This window comes from Triturus cristatus, chromosome 1_1, assembly GCF_964204655.1.
Source record: "Triturus cristatus chromosome 1_1, aTriCri1.1, whole genome shotgun sequence".
Taxonomy (NCBI): Eukaryota; Metazoa; Chordata; class Amphibia; order Caudata; family Salamandridae; genus Triturus; species Triturus cristatus.
The window spans coordinates 314,785,176-314,799,011 of record NC_140579.1 but is presented as its reverse complement, the minus strand read 5'-3'; the positions used below and the strand labels follow the sequence as shown (position 1 = coordinate 314,799,011).

Below are 13,836 nucleotides of genomic sequence, written 5' to 3'. Positions count from 1 at the left end.
AAACCACCCTCACCTCAATGCGATGTTCTTAATAGAAACCTGGTTCACCCCCTCATTGACACCCGACATCGCCACCACAACTCCGCCCCAGATACAAGATGATTTACTGAGACTACCTCAGAAGACACAGCGAAGGCATCACCATCATCCACAAGTACTCCCACAAATGTGCATCCTCAAACGACCACACAACACCAATCATGGAATGCCTCAACTTTCAGTTCCAACTAGACGCCAAAACCACCATCAGAGGTACCCAAATCTACAGACCCCATTGCCCTAGTCCCAGCTTTTGCAACTCCACCCGAGACTTCATCGCCCCTTGGCAATTTTGCTCCAACCACTACATCCTCCTGGGAGACCTAGCCTTCCACCTAGAAGACCCCAAAAACGCCAACTCCACCAGCCTCCTTACGAACATGAGCAACATCTGCCTCTTTCAGCTGGTTACCACCCCCACGCACAGCGTAGGACACACTCTAGACCCCATATTCTCCAGCTGCGACAGTCAAGTTCTCCCACATTAACGTGCTGACCTGGACAGAACACAACATCGTCCACTTTACCTTGACGCCCTGAGAGAGGCCCCGACAAGACTTCCCACCCACCCATGCCAAAACTGGAGAAGTATCGGAGAAGCCCTCTGGAGCTCCACCCTCGCAAGACCTCTCCCCTCTGATACCCTCAAAATCAGCGTTCACAACTTCCCCAACTGGATCTCCTCCGCCGCCAACACCATCGCCCTGCAAAGAACACCACCAGCAACAGACTCGTTTAGCACACTAGTTAATTTACCCCAGAGATGCTGACCCTCAAACATCACTGTTAGAAGCTAGAAGTTGCCCCAGCAAGACCCCCGCAAACCTGGTCTTCTTGAGATCCGCCATGAACAACTACCGCCTTCGTGTCATGACGGCCAAGAAGGAAGCCCTCACCAGTCGCATTGAGAAGACCGCCAATTACATCAAGGAACTCTTCTTCATCATCATCGGAGAATTCTCCTGCCCCATCGCTATCGAAAACACGATCCACCCCTTCCAAGCCCTCAGCGACACTCTGGCAGGCTACTTTCAATACAAGATCACTGACATCTACAGCAACTTCAACCCCCAACCCTCAGACATCTACCACCTCCGGTCGATCCTTCTCCTACCTCGCCACCAAGTCCAGGAACGACCTCCACCTACAGACCTCACCTTGACTGGAAAACTTTCTGGAAGAAGCTCAAGACCTAGCTCTTTGACTGTTGCGGCCATCCGACCGAGGCTCCCATAACACCAGTGCCTGTAGACCACCCTGGGTTGAAAAGTCATGGCCTACAGGACCTAATGTTTTATTAACTGATTGACACCTGGGGCATAGATGACAGCATTATCATCACACCAGGTTCCTCCACTTGCAGCGCAGCTCGGTGGACAGGATGTCAGTGATCGGAGAGGCGATGAAGCTTTGACAGGAGCAGCGGGCTGAAGGCCAGAGACAGTAACAAAAGCTGTGGTGCGTCGCAGCTATATTGGAATTAATCCAGCAAAGCACGCTCAGAAATTATAGTTAAAAATGATAAGCCAATGACTGGTATTCAAGCTACCTCACCGAGCATAGTCCACTGTTTCTTGTAAGCAAGATGGTGACCAACCTGAACATCACATTCTCCATGTGAGGGAGAGGCAGAAGTTTGATGTAAATAAGGACTTCTAAAAACAGATTGAAAAAAGGCGATATTTGAAAGGTTTTCATTATTCGGGATGACTTTGTTCTAAGTGTTTAAAAAATTTTTGATATAGAGATTTGCGCAAAAGAGGAAGCCAATCTGACTTTTCTGACATCGTTGCTATTCTGTCTGCCTACATCATTAGTACAAAGATTCAGTTTTACCTATACCGCTGTGTCCTTACATCACCATCCCAACCTCATACATCCCCTTAATCTATTTTTCTAAATATTCTCAAGGAAACATTTACAGGGTTTTACAGACATCTTAGATACACTACATACTGTGTGAGTTTCTCAGTGTACAATTAACGTGACTTCTACTTTACACAACTGTCATAGCTTAACTTACTTTTGAATAGTACCATTCATTTTTTCAACTAGTCCATTTGTTTGTGGTTGGTACGGTGATGAGAGACTTATTTTAATGCAAAGCAAACTGCACAGAGCTTTGTTGTGCTACAAAAGAATAAAGTATTACATAACAATACTTTCATAAGAACATCGTCCCTTCACCTATGCTAGGCTATGAATAAGAAAGAATGCCTTATTTTGAGTTAGGGGATACAGTACTACCTAAAATAAAGGCAGATATAAATTCCGCCATATTACAAAATCCATAAACTATAGTGCACTTGTAACACAGCAGACAGGACAGCCGCCTTATATGTTATGGTGTATCTCTTCCCCCGATCTCTCAATAAGGTCCTTAATCTTTTGCATGACAGTGTCCAGTTATCTCAGTTTAAATAGGACTCTGCTGTGTGAAATACATTGCTAGGGACTAACATGGAGAATATGACATGTAGGTAAAGATAATAGGTTAAATTGCATACAAATATGGCCAAATATGTAAAGAACATATCACCATCTCTTCAATATTATCATCTTTGTAATCACATAAGGTGATAGATGCTGTCACCTTACTTGGGGTTTTATTGTTAATAATGAGTCCCTCACCACTATTACGAATCTATTGTACAACATTCAATAAGTACTGTACTTCCAGTTTGAAAACAGAACCACAAGCCCTCCCCAAATCCTGTTTCCTTGCAAACTGTTTTATTATTGTCATTAGTTCATCATCTTTTCCCTTTCCCTTTGTGTCAAAATAACAGGACAGAATAGGGACTGTAGTGCACATTTCTATCCAAAAAACACAAGTTTTGAAAGTCTTTCTTAAAGGGAGGCCAAACAAATGCTCTCTAATTTATACATGAATGGAAAAGCTGGAGGTTTATTAAGGGGACAGAAACATTGGTGAGGCGTGTGTATGGCGATGAGACGACTTTGGGTTCAAATTAGCGTTTTCTATAGAAACAGAGTTCCTGCCGCCAAGTATATGGCAAACTCGTGGCAGGCATTCAAGAGGACAAATGGCAATATTTAAGCACCTCGACCCCGATGTACGACCTGCCAAATAGCGCCTTGCAAATTGCATTGCAATTGCGACTCACAATCTGCAAGGCGCTATTTGGCATGTACATCAGTGTGTTTAACACTGTTTGCAATTCCCAATGCGGTCGCAAATTGCGAGGCTCATGAATATTAATGAGCCTCTCACAATTTGCAAGCCCATTGGCAGTGACAGGCCCTCAAAGGGATGGTGGCCTGCTGGGCTCAGTAGACCACCATGTCTGGGACTGCTTTTAAATAAAGCAATTATTTTTTTTAAATGCAGCCCATTTTCCTTAAAGGAAAACGGGATGCTTTTAAAAAATAAATGAAACTTTTTTGTTCCATTTTTTAAGGGCAGGTAGTCGTCCCTGGGACCACTGCCTGCCCTTAAAAAACAATATTGCATGCATTGGCAAAGGGGAAGGGGTCTCCTTGGGACCCCTTCCCATTTGTGAATGCATTACCACCTACTTGAAGTAGGTGGTAATTTGCTAGAGTTTTGCGACCGCAATTGCGGTCACAAGACATTGGTATATAGCTTTGCGGTCGCTATTAGAAAGAACGCCCTTTCCTAATAGTGAATCGTAAAATAGTAATTTGCGAGTCAAAATTTATTTGCAACTTGCAAAATACTGTTTGTACATGGGCCCATGCTTTTTAGCATGCGCAAACGGGTCGAAGACCCGTGTGTCGCATGCTAAAAAGCGTCGTACATCTGGCCCCTAATTTCCTTATACAATTTCCCTGGAAGGCATAGCAAAACACTGAAAAAAGCAAAATTGTAGCCAGATAGCTCTGCAATTTTTAAGCAACAGAGCAATATCACGGACCCCATGGATGTTTCTGCCCATAGGTACCATGGTGAGCATGAGGGACCAATGTTAAAAAAATTATATGGCTGACAAAAGGAAAACCGAATTAGGGAGAACCGCCTGACATTATTCTTGCTGTCCCAGGGGAGGGAAGCAAGGAGGTATTTTTTTTTATAGAGACACAGGTTGAATCTCTGCTGTTCGATACACAGATTTTGTGTCACCTCTGATGTATTTAGGAGAATTGAGCATAGGGAGAACTGGACTTCTAGAAATGCTAGTTGGGTCTTCTTCTGCCAACCTCCTTTACATAAGGCCTGAACTTTATTACGGTTTTCAAACAGAGTTTGAATACGGGCGCTATTCATTATTTGCTGAGGTCTCTTACCACCAGTCAACAATCACCAATAATATAAAACAAATGTATTTAGATATACTACTGTAAATTTATATATGGTGATAAAAGGTAGAAGTAGTGGGAAGTCAGTACATGATTAGTCAAAGGGAAAGAAGAAAACAATAAGTAAGACATGTATTACCTCATTGCAGAATTCTCTCCCTTGGTCTGTCAATAACCGTTTTGGTGCTCCGAAATGGTAATATAACCTCACTATACAGTCTGCTACCTCTTCAGCGGACTTGTTTTTTAATGGAAAAGCTTCTGTCCATTTTGTGAAGTAATCCATTATTGTACATATATATTCATTACCTCTTGCCGTTTTGGTGAGTTTCCCAATGAGGTCCATACCTACAAGCTCCCATGGTTCATTGACCTGGATGAAAAATGATAATAGTAATAACCAGTAACTTACAAAGAAATCCAGAATTCCTACGATAGTACTGGATTATTTATATTACAAAGCATAAACATTACCTTCTTAAGCTGGGCCTTGTGTTTTAAAACAGTTGCAATATTTGAATATTTTACTTTTCTTGTTTTCAAAACAGCTAAAAGGGGGGTAGGTCAGAAAATTACATGGTGATGTGATTAGGAGAGATTTTGAGATTAAGGTGGTTATGGTTGTATATGATGTCACTCAAAGACCACTCATTGTAACACATGCAAATTTGATGAGATGTACTGTAGCTTAACAGTACATTAATTTGATTTTGCTGTGCTTGGCAGTTAATTTTCATTTGAAGCCAATATTTTGTGAGTAGTGCACATGGGTTTATATATCGTCATTTACTACATGGTGACCACCAACTCAAACTTAGGTTTAATGAAACATCTCTCACCGTTATTCATCACTTTAAGGGCCTGATTACTAGTTTGGTGGGTGAGATACTACTTCACAAACATGACAGATATCCCCTTCGCCGTATTACAATCTTCATAGGATATAACGGAACTTGTAATATGGTCAACAGGATATCTCTCACGTTTGCGATGGAGCATCCCATCCGGCAAACCCGTAATCAGAGTCTTTGCATAGAATGCATTCTATAGCAAGTATTGACAAATAGCATGCAACACATTCAGTGTCGATTACAGGTTGTCCAGTGCAGAATAATATTCACATTTTTTCTTTACACATGGGACAAACAGTAAAGCCATAGTCATCTGATGATGAATGTTGGAAACTGGGTTACAGAGATCTGAAAATGTGAATGTTAGCCTGAAGGTCAAAGGAATAAAACGTTTTACAGATGTAGGACACACATATACTTAGATAATTCCTTTATGAGACTTTTGACCCTATATTGATTTCTAATAGACACCACTAACAAACATTAATTATATTACAATGAATAAAATAAAAAAACCTTAGGAAAACTGCATTTTCACTGTATTTTCTGTTTGTAGCATGTTAGAAAGCCTTGTGGACAACACATGCAGCACTATTCTTAGTCATACCTTGTTTAATTCAATCACTCATTTATAAGGTCGGGACAATTTGTATGACACTTACCAAATTCACTTTCAACTTTCCAGCATTTTACCTTTCTATCCCTTGCAGAAAAATAGTTTAAAGCTTTGCTGATAAGATAGTTATGACATTTCTTAGTCCAAAACAAATTCATTATACAGCTTGGATTGATAGATAGAGCTGTTACAAATCTCCTAAACAAAAAAATATCAGTGCTTTTTAATATTAAAAGTAATAATCCACTCAGTAGAAATAATGTACTGAACCCTTACAAAAAGAAAAGCCACACATTTCTCTAGCATAACTAAATATCTACTGTAACTACAACCAGATAAAGCTGTAATTGATGAATTTCTTTGTCATTAACTGGCAAAGCTCCTATTTCATAAGAATATTTAGATTAGATTACTTTTCTTTACTACTCCACATGTATTTTTTTTTTAATCAAAAACATCCTGTGCCATTTGAAATTCCGTGTATGTCTAAAATTCCTGTTAAATGATTCCTACAATAACAATACATGTTAAATTAGTGTGAAATTAGTTAACAAGGCAGATAGTGGAAACATTTTATTTGTTTAAATATGTTCTGTAAAGTTTAATGAGCCGGGACTGAGGTCAATGATTTTCAAATTTTCAACAAAGCCAAGATATGAATGAAGAACTGGGATTACAAAAAAACAGTGTAATGATAAAGAAAACTTACCACTATAGGACAGTATATAGAAGGTACTTTTAAATCTATTTTTGCAGTTTGGCATTCTGGGCATTGTGACTCCTAAGGTAAACAGCACAAGAAAAATGTGTTGGAATTTTAAATTTGAAGAAATTAAATAACAAAGCACAATATCATGCATTTCTAATCTTTTTAGTAATCTTAGAATTACTTACAGGAGCCAAATATTGGACATCCATGACATTTTTTTGACGGTCAAGTGTTTTGTGAAAGAAGCAATATCATATACCTATAAAAATAAAAACGTTTTTACAGACTGTAATAGTATGTTAGCAGGGGCACGAAACTACTATGTGGAGGGTTCTTACAAATGTTGGTTCTGTAATACTACATGCTGTATTAGAACTACACATCTCTTGCTTAACTAAACAAAAATTAAAGCAGTACAGGTAGATTGATAATGGGGTGAAGCTTAACTGTAATTTTATAAATAAGTAAGCTCACACTTTTACCCCAGCGATCCTGTCATTAACCAGTCAGTTAACACTCCAAATAGAGAATGAAATATTCAAAGTTCTTGATGCTTCTTTAAAGTTAAATACCATTGGAACAATTACCTCAGGCAACATAAATCGACTGACCTAGCCTTACTAACACTATTGTAAACATACAAGAATCTGAGGCAGGACACTATATGAAAGCTATATAATTGGATTAAAGTGAAAATTAATTAAGTAGTGATTTTTTAAATGCCCATGACCAATGGATTTCTTTATATTTTTCCCAGTTTTTCTTTTTTTTTAATTGAAACACTGGCCCCTCCAGGCCAAATCAATTTTGCCCCTTTCCCCTATGTACCTGTGCAGATCACCTCAGGTTAGCTCATGCCACCACCCCACAATCAATGTTTATGGTTTGTTTTCTTGGTATTGTGTTCTTGGTGTTTTCAATGCTAGAGCTGATAGTGCGAGACTCCAGCCTAAACAACTAACAGCACTCAAGGCTTCAAATATTAAGTTTTTGATTGCATAACTTTTTAGTTCCTTGTATTCTTGAAGGCCCTGGCTCCACTGTCTTCCTTTTGTGTTTTGACTAGTTTTATCAATACTTGTAAATTTACAATTTGGTATTTTAAATATGTTTTATTTGGCTGCATATCAGTTTCTAGCATTACTTTCATCTACTTTTCTTTTAACAGTGGACACAGTCTGAAGACAAATCTACTTTTGCATCACAAGCAACATAGCCACAGTTAGAACTTTAACTTTGTCTACCATCTTTGTTGGTATTATTGCGTCCCACAGATTTGCTGCAATGACAATGCCACAGCACCCTACCATTCTCACTCAGAATGGCAACATGATTTGAAGGCAATGAATGTGCAGCCATACATCAGGAAAGTTACTGGTACACCAAAATGCCTATGTACACCATGCTACTATTTAGCAGAGATAATGTTACTACCAGCACCAACTTTGATAATCATGTGAGGAGTTGCAACATCTCACATCTGGTTGTATGCATAGCAATCTTTCCATCAGTTGTAGTATAAATCACCATCGCATAGTTTCAGTCACCAATACACTCAACCTCCACAAATATCTATTACACTTAAATATGCTCTCTGAACATACATTGCTCAGAAGGCTGCAATTATAGCATATCATGAAGTAAACTGAAAATGCAGACAAAAACACCACATTCCAGTGGCAACCCACAGGCCAACCAACATGCATCACTAATATCCAAATACTTAACTGAATAGATTTGCAGGAAGTAAAGGACACCAGTGCTGTCAGAGTATGAACGCGATGCTAAACTGAAGACGTAATGGACATTAGGGGATAGAGTGAATACGGAAGAATCTCACAACCAACCAAGCTACCTCAACAACACATGAAAGAAATGGACACAAACACATGCGATCTATGATTCAAAAAGAAAACTGCACCACTAACAACAAGGTGTGTGAATTAGCATAAAGGAGAGTGAACAAGAATGTCAACTGACATAATCCCCTAAAGGAACACCTTCGTTATGGGCTAAATTACAAAGCTGCGGTTCCAGTATAAAACTGCTAGTGTCACACCTATGAGATGCCTAAGATCTCTATCCACAACACACTTAAATAATCAATGTCAAAGAAATTATTTATTGTTTCTGTTTTGCGTCTGTATAAAAAAATGCGCTGTAATGAAAAACAAACCAGATTGTTTTCTCTATATGATACATCATTGAGAAAACTTGAACACCTATGATTCAGTGTAATTTTAAGATGTATAACAAGTCATAACAATATGAAATGCAAACACTTGATGGGAAGCAGAAGGATACACCAAAATGGACAAATGCAAGATGTGAGTCAACTACTCCCTTCAGCAGAGCAAAAGACTACAATAGGCTTTATTAACATATTGCATTAACTCCGCTGGGAGATGACAGCCCCAGAGATAATGATTCTGGTCACCATCAACCCTAATGATTTTACAAGAATTGTACGTTGTTGCTGCCACGATGTGGAATAACTCACAGATCTATGAAAAGTAAATCCATATCAGGATGTTTTATTTCCCTTTGAAGGGAAAATCTGGCTTAAAAAATGAAAGTTTAACATATTCTTTGAGGAAGTAATTGTGTGAAGAGCTTTTTATATCTTTAACATGGAGGCACAGTCGAGGGTAGAGGGAGAACAGATATTTTTTCCCTTCATCTGGAGGATGGTGGTGGTAGAGCTTGTTCTTGTAACGCCCTGAACGTCTCAGGATCGTTTAACAGACACGACAATGAGGACGCAACCACTTGTGAAGGGTTAGTTCTTTTAATGAAGGCAAATAAAATACAAAGAACAAACAAAAGTTATAGTCACTGGAATCCTCCAGGCTAAGTACGTTACCAGCCCACAGCACGGATGGTCCTAACCGTCCTCTGCATATACGCCGATCCCGGCGTATGCCAACAGAGGGCAGAAATGAAATGGCCGACAATGCCAATCGGTAGGCTGTGAGGGGCACGAAGAGTGTTGGGGAGAATCGAGGAGTCAGGGAAACACCCAGCCGGGGTCTCTACCTGAAGGGAGCAGCCGCTCAACCTCTTCCTCAGACTGCACCGGGACGCGGAGTCACCTCCTGGTGATGCGTCACCGATACCCCAATCACAAGCAAGAAGACTGAACCGAGAGCAGCCGCTCGATCGATCCTGTGGACTTCCGAGTCTTTAACGCGGCAAACACCTCCTGGTGTGCGTTACAGCTGGCAGTCCCTGTGTCTCTGGTCGGGCTGGGAGTTACGACTCCAACCAGCAAAAGCGCCACTGCGCTTGGACTCAGCCGAGTCAAAAAGCGAAGCTCAATGGTTGACCGGTAGAGCTTCCGGGTCCTTCACAGGTGACGATGGGGCAAGACACGGCCCAGGGAGTAACGACTCGACCTACCTCCGTTCTTGCCTTACTGGAGCACCACTCCGGAACACTGCTCTTCACGAAGCAGGTACGTCGGTGTAAACACAATATCCGACAGCCTTGTACCTCCCGGTTCCTCCCTTTATAGGGCGTGTTTTCCTTGAGTTATGTAACAGCTCTCCTGTTTACATAAGGGCGTGTTTCCCTTGAGTTATGTAACAGCTCTCCTGTTTACATAAGGGCGTGTTTCCCTTGAGTTATGTAACAGCTCTCCTGTTTACATAAGGGCGTGTTTCCCTTGAGTTATGTAACAGCTCTCCTGTTTACATAAGGGCGTGTTTCCCTTGAGTTATGTAACAGCTCTCCTGTTTACATAACCTCTCAACCGCTAAGCATCCTGGGAGATGTAGTCCGTTTTCGCTGGTTGCCGTTTTCCTCCCCTCGTATGACAGGAATTCTTGACAGTTCTGTTCTGCCTATAATAAAGAATCTGTTTAAGTGGAAGCTGGGTGGAGTAGTTTCCAACAGCCCTTGTAGCTCCAAGAAAGTACTGTGGTCTAGTGTCTCACAGCCTGAAATGATGTAGTATAAATGTTATGACCCAAGAATGCCCACCCCAGAGGCAACAGGAAAAATAGAAGGGTTATAATAATAACTATGGGCCTGATCACAAGTCTGATCAGCACCGTGGCGAAAGATGGACTGTCCAACTAGAAGTCGGCGTCCCGCTGCCCGCATTACAATGTGACCGCCTACATGGCGGTCACAGTGTATATATTGTATTGCGGCGTGTGCTGCAACACACACTGCAACACATTTAAAACATCCGTGCAGGGCCTATAGAGAGTGCCAGGAGAGAAGAGGGCCATGCTAGGGCCCCCTATAGTAACTTTCCGCCTGCCTTTTCATGGCAGGTGAACAGCCATGAAAGGGACATCCTAATCCCTGAAGCGGGGCCTGAGCAGGAGTCCGACCACCACCCTGACGGGATCCTTGATTCTGTCGGACAGGCAGTCTTTCCCCCGACAGACGAGCTCCGACCGTCTGCATCCTAATGTGGTGAACGGATCAATGGGCTGGATGGCGGTTAGACAGCCACTGACATCCTGATGGTGGCGGTCCCACCGCCATCATAACCAGGCCCTATATGTCAAACTAAATCACAGAGTGGAATTGCACATGCCTTAGAGGAAGGATACAGAAGGCACGAGTGAGTAGACAGGATGGACCACAATTCCAAAACACACTGGCACTTGGAATTGTGGGTGCAACGGAAGTTATAGAGAACTGGGCAATGGAAACTAAGGCCATCAACTCAAATGGTATATGTAACCTCTTGCATTTAAAGAAATATATTTCTGGATCAATCCATACAGTGACAGTATTTGAGTCTGCACATAGTATTCAGTAAGTGCCCAGCAACTTTCCATTGTTGATGTATAACTCCGCTCCTAGTTTGACACCAGACATTGTAGCCCTTCTCAACGCTTCAAAATCTGTCCAACTGTAGTGTATAAATTAGTAACTGTAGAAAAACATATAGTAACACTAACAAACCAGAACCAAAAAGCAAAAAATAATAGCAGCAAAACTATCATATAATTTCTGAAGAAGGCAAGAAAGTTAAAGATTTACAATAGTATGTTTTGAGACAAAGTGTGCAATTTTCATGAAATGAACATGGTTTCACTTTTGAAACACAACTACACAAAACTACAACTATCTCAAATACAGAGAACACAGATGGCAATGGTAATCTTTGTAGCACTGTATTGTTAATTACAGAAAGAACAAGCATTTGCAATGCAATAGGTCTCGCATTAGGAAAGATTGAGCTTTTTGTATTGTAAATTGACTAATTTTTTATTTGTGTTGGTATTGAAAATATTGAAATTACTAGCTTTCTCATGTACAATGTCAATAGTTTTAACTGTTGCAAATGTGACACCTATAGCATTTGTAATGCAATATGTGTGGTATTTACGTGACATAGATGTATTGATATTACAAATAACAATGGCTTTTAATTTTTGCAAATGATTAATACTTAAATAAAAGTTAATGTAAATTATAATGGCAATCGTGTAAACTTTTGTTAATAACTCTTGTGAAGATTATGTTTAGTGTATTTAATTGCGCCTAAAATCCAAGAACAGAAGTTAAATAGTATCTTTTTTTTTGTGCCATTTGTAATAAAGCCTAAATATTGAGAGAACATATTAGAGCTAGTTGTTGTTGAATGGTTGTACAGATTGATACTGTGGTGGCGGTGAGTGATGTTGTGGTGGTGTCGAGTGATGCTGTGGCGTTAATTGATGCTGTGATAGCGCATAGTGATGTAGTTGTGCCCTTGAGTGATGCTGTGGTGGTGCTAAGTGATACTGTGGTGATGCGATAGATAGATAGATAGATAGAGTGCAATAGTCCGATAGATAGATAAGATAGATAGAGAGTGAGGGCGATAGATAGATAGAGTGCAATTATGTAGAATATAATTATGTGGCACTGAGTGGTTTTGTGTGGAGTGTATGTTGATTTTAGTGGCGTGTAATTATGTGGCATTGAGTGTTATTTTGAGTGTATCTTGCATTGTTTGCATTGTAATTAATTGGCACTGAGTGTTATTTGGAGTGCATGTGGCATTGAGTGTAGTGTAATTATGTGGTGTGTAATTATGTGGCGCTGAGTGGTATTTGAAGTGTATGTGGCATTGAGCGCTGTGTAATTATGTGGTGTGTAACTATGTGGCACTGATTGGTTTTTGGAGTGTCTGTTGTATTGAGTGCATTGAGTGCATTGTAGTTATGTGGCTCTGAGTGGCATTCGGAGTGCATGTTGCCTTGCCTTGTATTTATATGGTTCCTTAAAACCTTAGAGGCAAATCTTTTATTTTAACTAAAAGGATGGTAGTTAAATGGTGTTTACGGCAGGATGGTCGTTAAATGGTGGCTACGGAGAAGCTGTGTGCTGAAAGGCAAAGAGAACACAGGCATGAAAGTGAAAGCGAGGATGAAAATGCAATGAGTGTGGCAGGATGGTCGTTAAATGGTGGCTACGGAGAAGCTGTGTGCTGAAAGGCAAAGAGAACACGGGCATGAAAGGGAAAGCGAGGATGAAAATGGAATGAGTGTGGCAGGATGTTAGTTAAATGGTGTTACGGGGAAGCTGAGTGCTGAAAGGCAAAGAGAACACGGGCCAAAGCTGGAAGAAAACACGAGACGCGAGAGGCATGTGTGTGTGGCAAACACTGGTGGGGCTCAGAGCATTCTGTTGCTGCCTTGATGCCTGTGTGTGTGAGCAGTGGGGCTGTGTGTGTGAAGTGCCTAAAGTTGCAAGAAAACATATGGTTATTTAAATCCTTAGACGCAGAATTAATGGAGCTAATGTTATCGACCTTAGAAGGATGAAAAAGGAATGAGCGCGGCATATGTTAACTTTGTAAGCGCAGAAAGCGTGCAGGGCAAACTTATTATTTTGGTTGTTTGAGACTCAGATCTGGGCAAAGCTGCAAGAAAACACGGAGGGGGGGGAGGGCGGGCTGTGTGCTGAAAGGCAAAGAGAACACGGGCATGAAAGTGAAATCGATGGATGGCAATGCGTCCGTGAGACTAGCCCTGTGGTGGGGGAGGGACAGTTGTGAGAGGCGCCATGAGGAAACAATCTCTCGGCATGCTGTGTCGGGGCAGGGGAGCGCATTCCAGGCGGGGGAGCGGACCCTTTGAAGTATGATGCCGAGGCTGTGGCTACACGTGCACGCGCCAGTGGGCTGAAGCGCTTTCCCAAACGGATTGCATGGCTGCACAATGCACGTGATTGTGCGCATGCTCACCATGCAATCCACTTTTGGGAGCACTTTGAAATGCCCCTCTTACTAGAGTCTCGCATTGCGATTGCGTAAACGCAATAGCTAGGCGAGACCTAAAAATGACCTTCAAAATATAGAGGTTATAAATTATGAACTAACTGATACAGGA

The 13,836-nt window shown here is 41.1% G+C and overlaps 1 protein-coding gene across 1 annotated transcript in view; it reads right to left on the bottom strand.

Annotated features, from left to right (window-relative positions):
- LOC146870169 (uncharacterized) overlaps positions 1–13,836 on the bottom strand; it is a 165,505-nt gene that overhangs the window by 148,089 nt on the left and 3,580 nt on the right. Inside the window, exon 3 of the mRNA XM_085641584.1 lies at positions 6,497–6,568. Within this exon, the coding sequence (XP_085497710.1) occupies positions 6,497–6,568 (72 nt within the window). The remainder of the gene's footprint in view (positions 1–6,496; positions 6,569–13,836) is intronic.